The 16,813-nt window shown below is 34.0% G+C and overlaps 1 protein-coding gene across 2 annotated transcripts in view; it reads right to left on the bottom strand.

The window, feature by feature from the left end:
- Positions 1-16,813, bottom strand: part of LOC145240010 (transcription elongation factor SPT5-like) — a 79,443-nt gene that overhangs the window by 52,635 nt on the left and 9,995 nt on the right. For both annotated transcript variants that reach the window (XM_080103614.1, XM_080103615.1), the window contains 5 exons: positions 11,444-11,602; positions 9,145-9,235; positions 7,035-7,170; positions 6,769-6,900; positions 2,062-2,161 (listed from right to left, as the gene is read on the bottom strand). In XM_080103614.1, coding sequence (XP_079959740.1) covers positions 2,062-2,161; positions 6,769-6,900; positions 7,035-7,170; positions 9,145-9,235; positions 11,444-11,602 — 618 coding nt within the window. The remainder of the gene's footprint in view (positions 1-2,061; positions 2,162-6,768; positions 6,901-7,034; positions 7,171-9,144; positions 9,236-11,443; positions 11,603-16,813) is intronic.

Here is a 16,813-nt window from a genome sequence, read left to right as displayed (position 1 = left end):
AATTTTATTTAAAAATTAGCGACAAAATTTTTATTTAATAGTAGGACTTGTAAAAACTCCACAGTGATTTTCTTCAACTATCTTTATAATTTACAGTTAATAGTAATATTGCTGTCCACCTGTGGAACACTGTCCTGCTAGCCTGCTTCCCAGTTGAATACAACATGGTAGCCTTCAAATCCAATGTAAACAAGCTCTTGTTGAGTCATCCCCATAAATAATCAAATTATTCCCAATTTAACCACTAATGATTACACTGCTACCTTACAGTCATTAATCCTTATCCTTGAATGGTCTTCGGGCCTTGATAAGTGGTCACTCAAGTATATAAAAAAAATGTTTGCCACGTTTGATAAAGTTAAGAAAAAATTCGTCTCTTTCCATTTCCATAAAACCATGTATAATCAGCAGCAGTTAAATATTCTTTAAATAAATAAAATGATTAAGTTTCTTATTTATTTTCTTATTATTTTAAAAACTTGGAAGGAGAATTTGGGATGATGGAGCCTTTCAATAGATGTTAAGGTAATCATGTCCAAAAGTTGATTTTAAAAATAATTAGGAATTAAAAAAAAAATAAATAAATAAATAAAAAATTGAATTTTTCCTATTTTTTATTTCAACAATTATTTAATCTAATATACAAAATTACATCAATTAGATTTTCCAAGTTAGACTTCAAAATTAATGCATCAATATTTTATTTTGACTAGCCAATAAATTTTATCATATCAGTCGCTGTTATGTATTATTGAGAATTGGAATTCCAATCAATTTCATTAAATACATATTATATCCAACCAAGCTTTTCCATCAGTAACATATAAATCGTTTCATTAGCCATAATCATGTGGAAGTCCTAAGTAATTCACAATTTTTTTTTTTTGCATTTTTAAAAGTCATGACTGACTGAACGAGAGCATGTTAATCCTATGGATTAAACAAAGGGTTCCATTCCAAATTCCATGCAGTCTCTCAAGCTTGAAAGAGAGATTTTCAAGTTCAACAATACACGCCTGAAGAAGATTGGAGGTTACATCGACGGAAACATTGTAAAAATAAAACTCAAGATGAGAACAGTAATCTAAATAATCCAAACGATATTTAATATTTCTGAATTTTTGAAATGAGGATTCATATTCTATATATTAATACGATAGCGTGTGTTATTTTCTGTGTCACGCTGACATTAGAGTTGTTTAATTCTTATGTACTTCATTTCTTGTCATAAATAATTTTACCAAGAATTCTTCATAAGTTTTGGTTATGGCTGAAGGAACTCAAGTTATATATATATATATATATATATATATTTTTTTTTTTTTTTTTCATAAGTTTTTATTTCGGTTTCAATTCAATCTAATGCTCCCAAGTAATATGAATATATTTTTTTATTTTTGAAATCGCAATTTTATAATATATAAAAATTGATATAACATGTACAAAATCTGCAAGAATTAAAATATCATATTTAAGCGTACTTTACAACTGGGCTTTGCCGGGCGTCCCTGCTAGCTTAGATAAATACTTTTGCAGTTTGAACAAAAAAGCTACAAGAATATCAGAGCATCTCCATTAACACTGAACATCTACAGAATGCCAACATCAATATATTACATATGAATGAGTCCCCTGTGGAATTTCCACAGGTCCCGCTAGTTTATATGATTTGGATTATTTAGTCTACTGTTCTCATCTTGAGTGCTATTCACACAATGTTTTGACCGATGTAACCTTCAGGTGCATCTTGTTGATTACTGGAATCTTTCTGTCTAACTTGGCTGCTTGGAATTTGAAATAGAAACTTTTATTTAATCCACAGGGCGTAGCATGTTTTCATTCTGTCAGCCATGACTGGGTGGAAGTCTCGAGTAATTCGCAATTGTATTTTTTCATATTGCCCATACCAAAGATTGAACCTTCAACATCCAGAAGAGAGTCACAACTGATTTTACTAGTACTTTTCCGTTACACCACGGATCCCTGCAGTTTCCCAAGTTTGTCTATCTGCTATTTATAAATATTTTAAACTTTCAAGTCATCCAGTCGTTAAATACTCACTTCTTCCGTAAACTGATATGTAAAAAATTTCCTCATCAGCAACATAGCCGTTGATTTCTCCTCACCCATGCGACATCGAACCATCCACATATTTGGATCCCTAAAAAGAAAAAAATTAACCGTAATTGGATTTGCTGTTGTCTGCTTTACAACATATTAAACCTATTTGAATTATTTAATGCTAAAACATTGGAAATGATTCACTGTATACATTTAATAGAATATAAGTTGCTATGCTATAACATAGGTTCCATGGAGAGAGAGATTGAAATTTGCACCTCAAAAGCATGGGCTGAATTAGATAAGCTGCGGTCAGTATGGATTTCAAGGTTAACTGGCAAACTGAAAAGGCAGTTCTTCAGATCAGTGTCGGAGTCTGTTCTTGTTTACGGTGCACACTCACCAAAAGATTAAAAAGAAAGCCAGACGGCACGTACATCTGTATGTCACGAACAGTGTTAAATATATCTTAGCAAGATCGTCCCATGAAACAGCAACTTTATGGCAACCTACCTGCCATATCTACCACCAACAGAGAGCGATGTCTATGATTTACCGGTCAGTCAGACGAGCAAGAAGAGCTGGTGAGAAATGTATTACTGTGGACTCCACGGCACTGGTGCATGAGCATAGGACAACCTATATCCACATACACCCAGCAAATTATACATGACACCAACTGTGATCCAGATGATCTAAGGCAGTTGATAGAGACAGTCACAGTGGTCCGAGCAAGGAGCCCAACCAGATAGATACTCTGCTATAGACAACTATATAGACCTTGTGGAAATTCCATGGTGCTTTCGATACTTAATATAATATACAGGTGACCCAAAAAAAAAAAAAAAAAAGCTAAATGGAGGCCATCTAGAACATATGCTGTAGAACGGAGAAAAAAAGGCCAAAGACTCTAGTGTTTTGATGTGCTGTTTTGAATATAATAAACTAGTTATGACCAAAGTTCCATTTCATTCGGACACAACACTAAGAAACGGGGCCTAATTAGAGTTGGGGCCCGGTTTTTTTTTTTAGGGGGGGGGGGTCACCCTGTATAAACTGCTATATGTCTGTCTGTCTGTCTGCCTCCATATTTTCAACCTATTTCCTCTGAAACTAAAAGCCGCAGGGACCCCAAATGATTGGGGTTTTACGGATCACTCTTTTATCGGTCTTTAGCCGGTTGAAATAGTTTTTAAGGGGGTCAAAAATGGGTCAAAATTGAAAAAAAAAATCATTATACATTTTGTAAATTCATCTTGGTTTATTTTTCATTTTTAATCAGTTTATATGTGTGTCACGTTGGTATAGTGGTAACGTCACCAGCTTTAAATGCTACAGTTGGGCTTTTGGTTTCAATTCTAACTGATGGCACCCAAATACTTTTTTTTTTTCAACTTTTGAAATCACAACTACAATAATACATATGAAATCTGAACTAATTAAAATATCATATTTAAGTGTATTTAACGCCCAGGAAAAGCCCCTTCACCTCCTCCGCTAGTTTAATATAATTTACTGCTAATAATAATAACAAGCCGCGCATGCATGGTCCCCCTCTTGTGCTGCATGTGAGATGATGCCACAAAAAATAGTGAAGAAATGATGAATGCGAGAAGTGTGAAGGGCCAACGTTGCCTTCATATTTTCGCCAAGTTTCAGAAAAATCTAATGGATGGGGCAAAAGTTATGGGGTAAAAAGTGGTCTTTTTTGCAATTTTGGGGCATTTGTGACCCCTTTTCAGCTCCTGGGAATGCTGAATCTCAGTGAAAAATGGACAAAAAGTGCAGTTTCATGCCTTAACGTATGTATATTTGAATTCAGCACCATGGAAAACCACTATATAGACATACATATCAAGTTTAGCCCTAAAAGTTCTAGAGGGATGCGAACCAGAATTTTGCCAAGGTCACCCATACTGAATTAATATTAAGAACAATGGGCTCCACATTTTGGCCAAGTTTCAGGAAAATGGGACAAAAAGTGTCATTTTTGGCCATTTTGGGGCATTCTTGGCGTCTCGAGTCCCTGGATATGCCAAATCCCAGTGTAAAATGGAAAACTGGTGCAGTTTCTGGCCTTAACACATGTATATTTGAGTTGACCAGTGAAAAACCACTACATAGTCAGACATATCAAGTTTTTGTTGAGAAATATGAAAAAAGAGCCACAAAAAAGGGTTGTTTTTAGCACTGAAAGTCTCTAGGGACGCAAACCAGAATTTTGCCAGGATCACCCATACTGGATTTATATTAAGAACAATCGGCTCCATACTTTGACCAAGATTCAGAAAAATCTAATGGATGGATCAAAATTTATGGGGCAAAACATGTCATTTTTGGACATTATTTACCTCTTTTGTGCAATGGGAATTTTCACAAAAATTTTTTTTTGCTGTGCACATCTATTTAATGAAATTTTAGGAAAAATTAATGGATGGTTATCTGGCAATCATCCGGACTAACGGACACCACTGAAAACATAGGTCCCTCTCAGATAAATCGGGGGACCAATATTCTTTTCAAAATAAATGTCTTCATTAAATTACTTTTTCTTCTGTAAAAATAATAGCATTGCCAGTAAAATATTCTTTAAATAAATCAAATTTCTTTCATTCAAAAATTATAACAATTTAATTTTTTTTCTTAAAACAAATGTCTCATCATAAAATAATTATCAGCTAAATATTCTTCAAATCAATAAAACAAACGTCGCTTTTTAAAATGAATTTATTTAAAATTCTAGTTTTAGTTGATAGGAAAGCAGGAAAACGGAAGACAATTCCACAGGCGTGCAGTTCTAAGAAAGAAGCTTTGTTCATGGAATCTACGTTTAGGTTTCAGCACAGATAAAGAGTGGGGAGAATTATTGATAGTGCTTTCAGCTAGACGAGTGTTTCTTGTGAAATATTCTTTAAATAAATCAAATCTCTTTCATTTAAAAATTATAACAATTTTTTTTTTTAAAACAAATGTCTCATCATAAAATAATTATCAGCTAAATATTCTTTAAATCAATAAAACAAATGTTGCTTTTTAAAATGAATTTATTTAAAATTCTAGTTTTAGTTGATAGGACAACATACTTTGATTTTGGAACAATTCATTTTAAAATGGGGTAAGTCAAAATTGATAACCTTAGTGACAAAGTAAACACCACTTTACTAATCAGTTTTTTAATCTGCGTGAAAGATGATAACATGATTATAAAATGACTAAACCTATCAGTTTATATACGTAATAGATTACCAAACAGTATTTACTAATCAGGCAATCTAATTCATTTTTAATCTGCGTGAAAGATAACATGATTATGAAATGACTAAACCTATCAGTTTATATACGTCATAGATTACCAAACTAATCAGGCAATCTAATTCATCTTTAATCTGCGTGAAAGATGATAACATGATTATGAAATGACAAAACCTATCAGTTTATATACGTCATAGATTACCAAACAGTATTTACTAATCAGGCAATCTAATTCATTTTTAATCTGCGTGAAAGATGATAACATGATTATGAAATGACAAAACCTATCAGTTTATATACGTCATAGATTACCAAACAGTATTTACTAATCAGGCAATCTAATTCATCTTTAATCTGCGTGAAAGATGATAACATGATTATGAAATGACAAAACCTATCAGTTTATATACGTCATAGATTACCAAACAGTATTTACTAATCAGGCAATCTAATTCATCTTTAATCTGCGTGAAAGATGATAACATGATTATGAAATGACAAAACCTATCAGTTTATATACGTCATAGATTACCAAACAGTATTTACTAATCAGGCAATCTAATTCATCTTTAATCTGCGTGAAAGATGATAACATGATTATGAAATGACAAAACCTATCAGTTTATATACGTCATAGATTACCAAACTAATCAGGCAATCTAATTCATCTTTAATCTGCGTGAAAGATGATAACATGATTATGAAATGACAAAACCTATCAGTTTATATACGTCATAGATTACCAAACAGTATTTACTAATCAGGCAATCTAATTCATTTTTAATCTGCGTGAAAGATGATAACATGATTATGAAATGACAAAACCTATCAGTTTATATACGTCATAGATTACCAAACAGTATTTACTAACCAACCAATCTAATTCATTTTTAATCTGCGTGAAAGATGATAACATGATTATGAAATGACTAAACCTATCAGTTTATATACGTCATAGATTACCAAACAGTATTTACTAATCAGGCAATCTAATTCATTTTTAATCTGCGTGAAAGATGATCACATGATTATGAAATGACTAAACCTATCAGTTTATATACGTAATAGATTACCAAACCGTATTTGTGCTTAACTGGGCACAATAAATCTAATAGGATTTCAACTCAACATGGTCTATCACTTCTATAGTCTGTAATGGTATCCATTAGACCAAGTATGCACCCACATCCATTCATCTCTCTGGAAAATTAAGTATATGGTAAATTTAATCCCTGAAATTTAGCAATACTGAGCCTGGTCAGTACTAAAATGGGTGACCATTTGGGATTACCAGGTGCTGTATGTGTTTGGTGCTTATCTTGGCATTGTTTCCAGTTATATTGGACTTCTCTTTGCAACTTAAGTAAGGCAATGCTGACCCAGTGGTTGAGATTGTGCAACCCTTGCTTCACAATTACATTCATTATATATGATGATGAAGGTAGGAGTACTTACTTGACACCAGGTAAAAGTCCTTGTTGGGTGATTTCATCGGACATTTCTTCACCTTCGCCAAATCGCTCAGTAACTGTGGATTCCCCATATCTTTGGCGATAATATTCTTCAATTTCGTCTTCTTTTTCGCTGCTGCAATTGAGAAATAGCAGAAAAAAAATGAATATGGGCACAAATAAAAAGTTAAAAGTTTTAGCCAAAAGAAATGTGTCAATTTTTTAAGAGAAAATATTTCAAGCTAAGAAAAGAAAAAAAAAAATATTTACTTCCAAATTTGTGCCAATCGTATTTTCCCTTCGATATCTCGGGCACTTGGACCCTCGTGAACAGATTTGCGGTCAATGATGTCTTCGGCACCTTCTTCCCATTCTTCTTCAGTTTCGTCGCCTTCATCATCGACATCTGCAAAGCAAAGCAAACAAAAATGTTGACTTTTTAGAAAAATTAATACCTCATTAACCATTTAGGAATTGCTAGACTAACGTCTTGTTTAGTCATTATTTGTGAGTTATTCATCAAAAAAAAAATAAAAATAAAATAAAATAAAATTTAAAAAATTAAAAAAAAAATAACATGTTCACAAATAAATGTATGCGTCTACACTTTGTAGCCGAAAAAAAAAACGCTATGTTTTTTAGCACATCTGCTGCCAGAATCCGAGGAAGACATCAGTACTTTAAACTATGACCGAATCATGAAATAACTGGAAAGCATGTACAGTTCTTTAATCAAAGCCAAAATAGGTGCTTCTACACTTTTACTTCAATATATTTATTGAATAAATAAAATAGTTTTTACATTTTAAAATACTGATGTCTCTCTTGGATTCTGGCAGCAGGTGCGCTGAAAAACATGGCGTCTTTTTTTTCGGCGACAAAGTGTAGAAGCACCAATAAATGTTACGAGAGGGAATAATTTATTATTAAATAATTTATATAATTCACCTAGATATCATCTAGATATCCTTTTTACAGAGCTGAATTATGAAAATATTTTGATTTAAATTCCCTCTTTTTTCACACGAGCACTTTTATAGATAGCACACACATGAAACTGTAGACTCCTTCGAAGTAATCTCCTTCAGCTGCAATGCACTTGTTGTACCGTTCCAACAACTTCTAGAAGGCCCCATAGAAGTCCTCTTATGCGAGCGTGTCAATGACCCTCATTACAGCCGCTTTTCATCTTCTCAATTGTCTCATAACAACAGCCTCTAAGGTTTTCCTTAAGTTTAGAGAATACCCAGAAGTCATAGGGAGCAAGGTCTGGACTATAGGGAGGGTGAGGAACTGTCATGATACTCATCTTGGTCAAATAGTCTGTGACAAGGATGGAGCACCTTTCGTACAAACTTTGTGCAAATCTTCCACATCTTTAGTTCCTCACGAATAATTGTGCGTACAGTTTCCACACTGACATCAAACTGTACATGTATTGTCTCTATAGACACATGATGGTGCTGATCCATAAAATTCTTTATTTGGCCAATCAACTCTCGTGTTCTGACTTCCTTACTCCTCCCGCACATCTCATCATCTCTCCGACTCGCTGCCTTCCTTGAATCTCATGTTTAATGTTTGTGCAAAATTTCAAAAAATTCCAAGGCGCAGTTATTGAGAAAAAGTGCAGACGAACGGACAAGGGTGAATTTACAGGTTCACCCTCCTTTTGTTGGGGGACCAACAAGAAATATGTGTCATTTGAAAGTTTTAAGAATGTCACTAAGCAATGCAAATTGGATAAAAATAAGAAAAAAAAAGGATGAATTTACAGGTCTGCCCTTCTTTTGTCGGGGGACCAACAAAATAAAAAATTTAACAATTCCAGAATTTGGTGCATTTTAGGTCACAAAGCCAGTATTTTCAGAGTGACCTAATCTGGTAGCACTAGGAAACAATCTAAGGCCGTCCTAATCAGTCATTGAGTATCAGTACACTCTGCGACAGAAAAGGGACATCAGAGGTTTTAGTGAACAGAAAATTAATTCTAGAAACATTACATATGAAACACTAATTACATGGAAAAATTATAAAACAAAATTTAAAAAATCTCACGTTTCTAGAATTTCAAGCTGAAGATTGATAATGCATATTCTTAGGATTATTCGAAATATTTTTTCTCATCTTGAATTATACAACATTTCTACTTGGTCATGGCTGACGAAACAAAAGCATGCTACCTACATGGATTTAATAAAGGGTTCAGTTCAAAATTCCATGCAGATTTTTAGTTGAACAAGAGACACCTGAAGAAGGTCAGAGATTACAAGAGCCGAAACACTGTGCAAATAATACTGAAGATGAGAATAGTAGTTCAAAAAACCCCAATAATTCATTAAAAAAGAATCTTTGCAGAATTTTGTGAAAATTAAATTACCAGCTTCATCCAAGATGAAGTTAAAATGGCTTTTCTTTTTCCGCTTTCGGCTTGGTTCATCATCATCTTCCTCCTCCTCTTCATCGTAATCCTGAAAGATTGAAAACAATATTTTAAAAATAAATCTGTAAAATGGTTCAGCCAAAGTTACAAAAAAATTAAAAACAATTAATAGAAGAGGTTAATGTAGTTTGTGTGAAGCATTCTTTAATGTATATATATAAAAGCGAAAATGTATGTATGTATGTGTGTGTGTTCGCTTTTTCTGTGTGTCAACAAAAGGCTTCTTTCAGAGAAGCGGTCGCTCGCTTCACAACTTTTTAAAACTTTTTATATCACATATAAATCGTAATATCTCACAGTTAACAACGAAGCTCGCCTGTCTATTTAATTTGCTCGATTTCGGGAAGATAAATATTCAATATTTGTCACTCGCCGCATGTGGGTTAGTCTTTTTCCTTTAACATCTTGGGGGCGAGGAAAAAAAGCGTTCAGCAGTAAATGAAATCCCGCAGTCAAACTTGACCTCATTAACTCATTAAAACGAGCACCTGCTAAATCCAAGTATTAAATAAAACGTGTTTCCGTAAGCATGTCGCGGTGGGGCAATGGTTAACGTCACACGTTTTTTTTTTTTTCACAACTTTGCCTCAACGGTTCGGATTCGATCCTCATACTTACTTTTTTTTAAACCCCCCCCCACACACACACACATCTCCAAACACCTGGGTAATGCCGGGTACCCCTCGCTAGTGTATATATATAAAGAAAATTTATAGAAGGCAACACAATGCAGAGGTGTAATAGATTGACACAAACTGAAGTAAAGACATAGAATGGTGAAATAAGCAGATTCACCTTTATTAATACAAGACGTATGTTTTATATTTTATACTTGCATCGTGTTCTCACTTGCATCAACATGGTCAGATGGAAGTTCCATGTTGTATAAAATTTTGGGAAAAATTCTCCATCTGATGTGTTTGATTTTAGTTCAAATATGCATATGGGGACTCATAAGTCTAACATATCTGATGAAGGAAAATTTTCCTGAAATATTATACAACTAGCAGTTCCGCCTGGCTTTGCTCAGGCCCTATGTACTGTTCATAACTTTATGTGCATATGTATATATTAAAAAGTGCAAATATGTATGGTAATGCCTTTTCTATATAATAGGCTTCCTTAACTACCATAGAAAAAAGTTGGTAGAGACCACAGAGGTCAAATTTTTTTTAACTTTGACCCCTTAACATTTATTGTTTTGGGTTCAAATTAAATTAAAATGTTTGACCCATGTCCAAGTAACCTACATCTAAAATTTCAAGTGTTTAGACCCGAAATTGGCAGAGGAGTTTGGTAGAGTCTGCAACGGTCAACTCTCTCAACTTTAACCTCTTGCCAGCCAAATTTTCGCCCAAAACTGATTAAAAAGCTTGCTGCATGTCTGAATGCCCTTTATGTAAAATTTAAAATGTTTAGACACAAAAATTGGCTGAGTAATTTTTAAAAGACCGCAGAGGTCAATTTTTTTAAAAATTTTGACCCCAATTATGACCACTTAACATTCGTTTTGGGCTCAAATCAAATTATAAAGTTAGATCCATGTCCAAGTAACCTATATCTAAAATTTTAAGTGTTTAGACCCAAAATTGGCGGAGGAATTTGGTAGAGTTCTCAAAGGTCAAACCATTGAACTTTGACCCTTTAACAGCCAAATTTCTGGTCGAAAACCGATTAAAAAGATTTTCCTAACCTTATGTCAAATCTCGAGTCTGTAGACCAAAAATTGACAGAGTTATTTCGTAGGAAAGTGTACACACACAGACATTTTCACTTTTATAGATATATAGATATAGAACTTCCAGATGCAAGTTAAAAACCCAATGTTAGTAAAAAAATATTTTTAAAAATACATATATATTGCATCGACAAAGGTAAATATACGTAGCTTATTCCATCATTATATTTTAATTTACTTCAGTTCGTGTATATCTGTTACACTTGCGCATTGTATTCCCTTCTAAAAATTTCCATTATGAATATATATGATGGTTTAAAAATTCAAGACACCTGAAGAAGACTGTTTATATCCAAATGTTTCCAGAGTCGTGTCAACCGTCACTTGTTCAAAATAAAATCCACTGTTTGTTCAACTATAAATACAACACACAAGGTGGCAACATTCCGCCTGACGAAAACAATCACGATTAACGGAGGCAGTAGGCAATTTATTTTGCATATTAACATTCTCCAGACGGAGTATCTTAAAACATGCCAAGGACAAAATGTTACTCACCTCAACCTCTCCGTCCAAATCTTCCATTGCTTTTATGCATTCCTTTTCACCTTCTTCAATATCTTCCTCTTCTTCCTCATCACTTCCAGCCTCTTCTGCCTCATCCGATTTTGCCTCTGCTTCTTCAACATCAGAAGAAGCCTCAGCTGGTTCATTAGTCTGAAATTAAAATAAAAATCAACAAGTATAAAAACAATATAAAAATAATGTGTATCAATATATTGATATAAATTAGCAAATATGATAAATATATATATATAGCAAAGCCAGGCGGAATTGCTAGTTGTATAATATTTCGGGAAAATTTTCCTTCATCAGATATGTTAGATTTATGAGCCTCCATATGCATATTTGAACTAAAATCAATATATATATATATATATATATATATATATATAAAGATTAGTAATTAAAGAATGGGGATTAATTGATACTGTTTTTAGATCAGTAAAACTTGAAAAATCCTAGCTTTTTAAATATTACTTTTGTTCTAAACGATCAAATCCAAAAAAACCAAGGTGAAACCCCCGCTTTCATTGAAGTAAAACGTACATGGAGCTAAAGATTAGATTTATTATTAGAATACTTACTAATGTGATATGTATTATTATCAGATAAGTGTTTAAGAACTTAATTCCTGAATTGTTATTTCGTATTGAAGCCACGCATAACCTCAGAAAATTATGGCTGGATGGCAAACGTAGCTTAAATCTATGGTAATAAAATTAGTATCATGGTTAAGATATGCTTTATAAACTGATATTTTGAATAGGTTAGCTTAGTTTTAATTGGATTTGTTTAATTAATAAATAAATCATAAATTCATATTAGGAATTTACAAAACTAGAAACATTGAACGGCTTTAGTTACTTCCCTTTCATCGTTATGAATACATATTAGGATTTTGGTAATTTATAATTTCAACTAAATCTTTAAAATTTCGAGTTTACAGAGTTATCTCCCTTTCCACATCTAAAATATCTGATAATCGTAAATCTTAATAGGAAATAACAAAAGAAAATAAAAATAAAAAATAGATTGAGATCCTTAAATTTAAATGAGAATGAACTAAGTATAAAGTAATGTTAAACTTTATTTCCTTATTGAATAAAAACTTTTCTTAAATCACATAAATAGGTTAGCCGATATTTTTGTAAATAAACAAAGCAAAATTCCTGATACAAAACTAACATAGAATCGTAATGACTTAACTTGATTAGTCCGGATTAAAAAAATAAAATATTTTAAAAAAATAAATTAAATTAAGAAATATAATTTAAGAAATCAATGAATAGTATTAATAAAGCATATTAAATGGACATAGGTAATTAGTGGTAACATTGTATGATATTTTGTTTGAAATTTCTTATTTTTTTATTTTAAATAGAGATACGAAATAGGTAAATATATAAATCTTTAAAAAATACTTTGCAAGGATGCGATAGAGATAAAATAGTTTCACTTGTTTTCTTTTCCTTATAAAGGAAATGTTTTTCCATAATGTTTTATTGTAAAAGTGTTTTTTTATTCAATAAGTCTGAAGAAAGGCTGTTCTTGTGAAAATTTTCAAACAACATAATGTTTGAATTTGTCCGAATGGTCTTGAAACAATTGGAACTAACAATGAAATACACTATTTGTTGCTATCAACCCATTCTATATATATTATATAAAGAATCCTGAGGTGAATAGAAACACAGATTAATTAATCGTGTGGTATTGAGTCTTAGAGAATATTTTTTGGAGGTAATCTATATATATAAAAGCGAAAATGTATGTTCGCTTTTTGTCTATGTCCAAGAAAGGCTTTTTCAGACAATGACCGGCAAATCGTAGACATCTTTCCCTGATGGTATTAGATATGGCAGGTAGGTTGCCATAAAGTTGCTGTTTCGTGGGATGATTTTGCCAAGATATATTTTAATACTGTTCATAGCATACAGGTGTATGTGCCATCTAGTTTTCTTTCCAATCTTTTGGTGAGTGTCCAGGCTGTAGCACAGTAAACAAGGACAGACTCTACCACTGCCCTGAAGAACTGCGTTTTCAGTTTGTTAGTTACCTTTGAAGTCCATAGAATGCAGCCCATCCAATGCGGCTCATGCTTTTGAGATGCGACTCAGCAACCGACAAGGCTAACATGCTTGCCAGTCGGTTTGCCTCAAACTCCACACTGGACCCTTCCAACCACCCCCTACCTGACTTTCCTATGCGGACAGACGCCACACTAGACGATCTGAAAACCACCCCTGCTCAGGTGCATGCTATCATAAAAAACCTTGACACCTCAAAAGCATGTGGACCCGATCTTATCCCAGCTGTGCTATTAAAAAAGTGCTCAGCCGAAGTAGCTCCAGTTCTCTCCAAACTCTACAACAAATGTCTTAATGAAGCTTGCTTTCCGGGCTGTTGGAAAACTGCTTCTGTTGTACCAGTATTCAAGAATTCTGGCGAAAGGACAGACCCATCAAATTATCGCCCCATTAGCCTCCTCCCACTTTTTGCCAAAATATTTGAGACCATAATTAACCATGCTCTAGTCCATCATCTTACAGATGCTAAACTACTGACTGACAAACAATATGGATTTAGACAAGCCCGTTCCACAGCAGACATCCTCACCGTGATCTCTGAACGTATATACCAATCACTGGACAAAGCGGGGGAAGGCAGAGCGGTAGCTCTAGATATATCTAAGGCTTTTGACAGGGTATGGCATGAGGGTCTCCTCAGGAAGATTAGATCTTACGGTATCACTGGTAGAATACTTAACATAATTAAATCCTTCTTAGATAAGAGAAAAATCCAGGTAGTCCTCGACGGTCGCACATCTAAACAATATGATATAAATGCGGGAGTGCCCCAGGGTTCTATCCTTGGACCTCTATTGTTCCTGATATTCATAAATGACCTCCCCGACAACATTGCCTCTGAGATGGGTATATATGCTGATGACACTACACTCTATGGCAGACACGACAGGAAGACGAATGAACACATTTCTAAAGAAATGGCAGAAACACTAGAAGAAGACCTCCAATCTGTAGTGGAATGGGGACAAAAGTGGTTGGTCGCGTTCAATGCTGCCAAGACTAAACTAGTTTCATTCAATAATTACAAGAAACCCTCTCTACCACCAATAGCAATGGCCAACGACCCTTTATCTGTCCATCTTTCAAACTCCTTGGCCTAACGTTCACAGGAAACATGAGTTGGAACAATTACATTGAAGGCATTGCCAGGGCCGCTGCAAGAAAGGTAGGCTCTCTCTACCGTGCTAGAAAACTACTAACACCCGAAAGTATCCTGTACCTCTATAAGGCCACCATTCGCCCATGTATGGAGTATTGCTGCCACATCTGGGCTGGTGCATCTGCTACTAGTCTCTCGCTCCTTGACAAGGTTCAAAAGAGAGTCGCAAATCTGATAGGCCCTGAACTGGCATCTAAGCTTCAGCCTCTGTCCCATCGACGAAATGTTGCATCCCTCTGCCTTTTCTACAAGTATTTTAGTGGTGAATGCTCTGATGAACTGCAATCACTTGTGCCCCCACGACGCGAGCACCCTCGACAAACCCGACAGGCTACTAGATCCCACCCCCACACTGTAGAGGTCCCTAGATGTAAAAGATCTTTTTACTCCAATAGTTTCTTCCCCAGAACCGCAAGACTCTGGAATTCCATTCCAGGTCCCTGCTTCCCCAACAGTACTGACGTGCAGAAGTTCAAGTGTAACGTGAACCGACACCTTGCTGCCCAAATCCCTACATAGTACCCCAGTAGTTGTTGCCCCTGATAGTAGCCCCCTACACCAAAGTGGCAATTTGCCTTGTTTGGGGTGAAAATGTAATAAAAAAAAAAAAAAAAAAGAAATATTGCTGCCCAGATACGTAAACTCAGCGACTTCTTTCAGTGTTGTTCCAACCACAGCCCTGATCTCTCCTTCCACATCGAAAGTCATAAACTTTGTCTTATCTGCATTAATGTGGAGACCAACATCATTTGCGGACTTTTCTAGCTTGCGTAACGTGTTTGCGCATCAGCAGTGTTATTTGCAAACAAAGCAATATCGTCTGCATAATTTGCATCAGTTATGTGTGCTGATTGATGACATCTGTTTCTGGATTCATTCAGGGTGAAGCCTAGCGTGTTATGTGTATCAACAGAGGTGCGAAATACAAAGTCAAGACAGACAATAAAAAGAAAAAGGGCAAGAGTATCTCCTTGTAGAACCCTGGTGCAGATGTCGAAAAATTAAATGTCCCCATCTGGCGACCTGACTATTGCTCGAGTGTGCTCATATAGCATCATGATAGCATCATGATTCGTTTGGAATGCCAGGAGGAGGAGGAAAAAAAGTGACCATAATAAAGGTCAGTGTACCCAATGATACAGGGCTTAACAGAGCTGAGAGGGAAAGATAACAAAGTATCAAGGACTTATGTATGATATGAAACGAAATTGGAAATTAAAAGGTTTCAATTATACCAATCATCATAGGAGCAACTGGGCTTATGAAAAAGAACTTTAAAAAGTACATAGCAAGCATACCCAGTGAACCAAGTGCAAGTGAAATACAAACGATTTCACTGAAAGGGACGGCTAGAATCCTAAAAAGATCTCTTGGTTGGACTCACTAAAATAGGGGTAAATGTTAGACATTTGGTTGGATAGATCAAAAAGTTTTTTCCATCTTGTTTTAATTAAGAATTATTGAAATTAGTTTTTTTTTTTTTTTTTTTTTTTAAGAATTATTGAAAACACGTGTGTGTGTGTGTGTGTGTGTGTGTGTGTTTTTAAGAATTATTGAAAACACGTGTGTGTGTGTGTGTGTGTTTTTAAGAATTACTGAAAACACTTTAAAATCTTTTTAAACTATTATGGAAATATTATGTGTTAGATTTGCTTTTTGTATGTCTGAAATTTTGTTATTTTGATTTCAATAATTTTATTTTTATACTTTCATAGACATATATTTATTATATAAACTCAAATATAAAATTTTTTTTAAAATTCCAAAAAATAACGTTTTTATATTTTCATAAACATATTCCTTATAAAATTTCAAATAAAATAAAAACATTTTTTAATTTTATTAAAAGTGCAAATAAAGACTAATTGTGTTCTTTTTATTTGTATAATTTTGTTAATTTTTATTGTATACTTTTCAATAATGTCCTTTTCTTCTTTTTTTTTTTTTCATTTCAATAAATTGCTTCATAATAGAAATACAGATGAACAACAAAAGTGAAGGAACTGATTTGTCTTGTCACCACTTCCGGTAGCAGTCATGCGGGAAGTTAGGAAGTATGTTAGCTGACTATAACCGAAAATTGAAATTATTGACATAATTCTATGATTTTATAAGAAT

Source organism: Euprymna scolopes, chromosome 19, assembly GCF_053919585.1.
Source record: "Euprymna scolopes isolate OS-2025 chromosome 19, ASM5391958v1, whole genome shotgun sequence".
In the NCBI taxonomy this organism is placed as follows: domain Eukaryota; kingdom Metazoa; phylum Mollusca; class Cephalopoda; order Sepiida; family Sepiolidae; genus Euprymna; species Euprymna scolopes.
The sequence above is the reverse complement of the archived record's forward strand: the minus strand, read 5'-3'. Positions and strand labels throughout refer to the sequence as shown.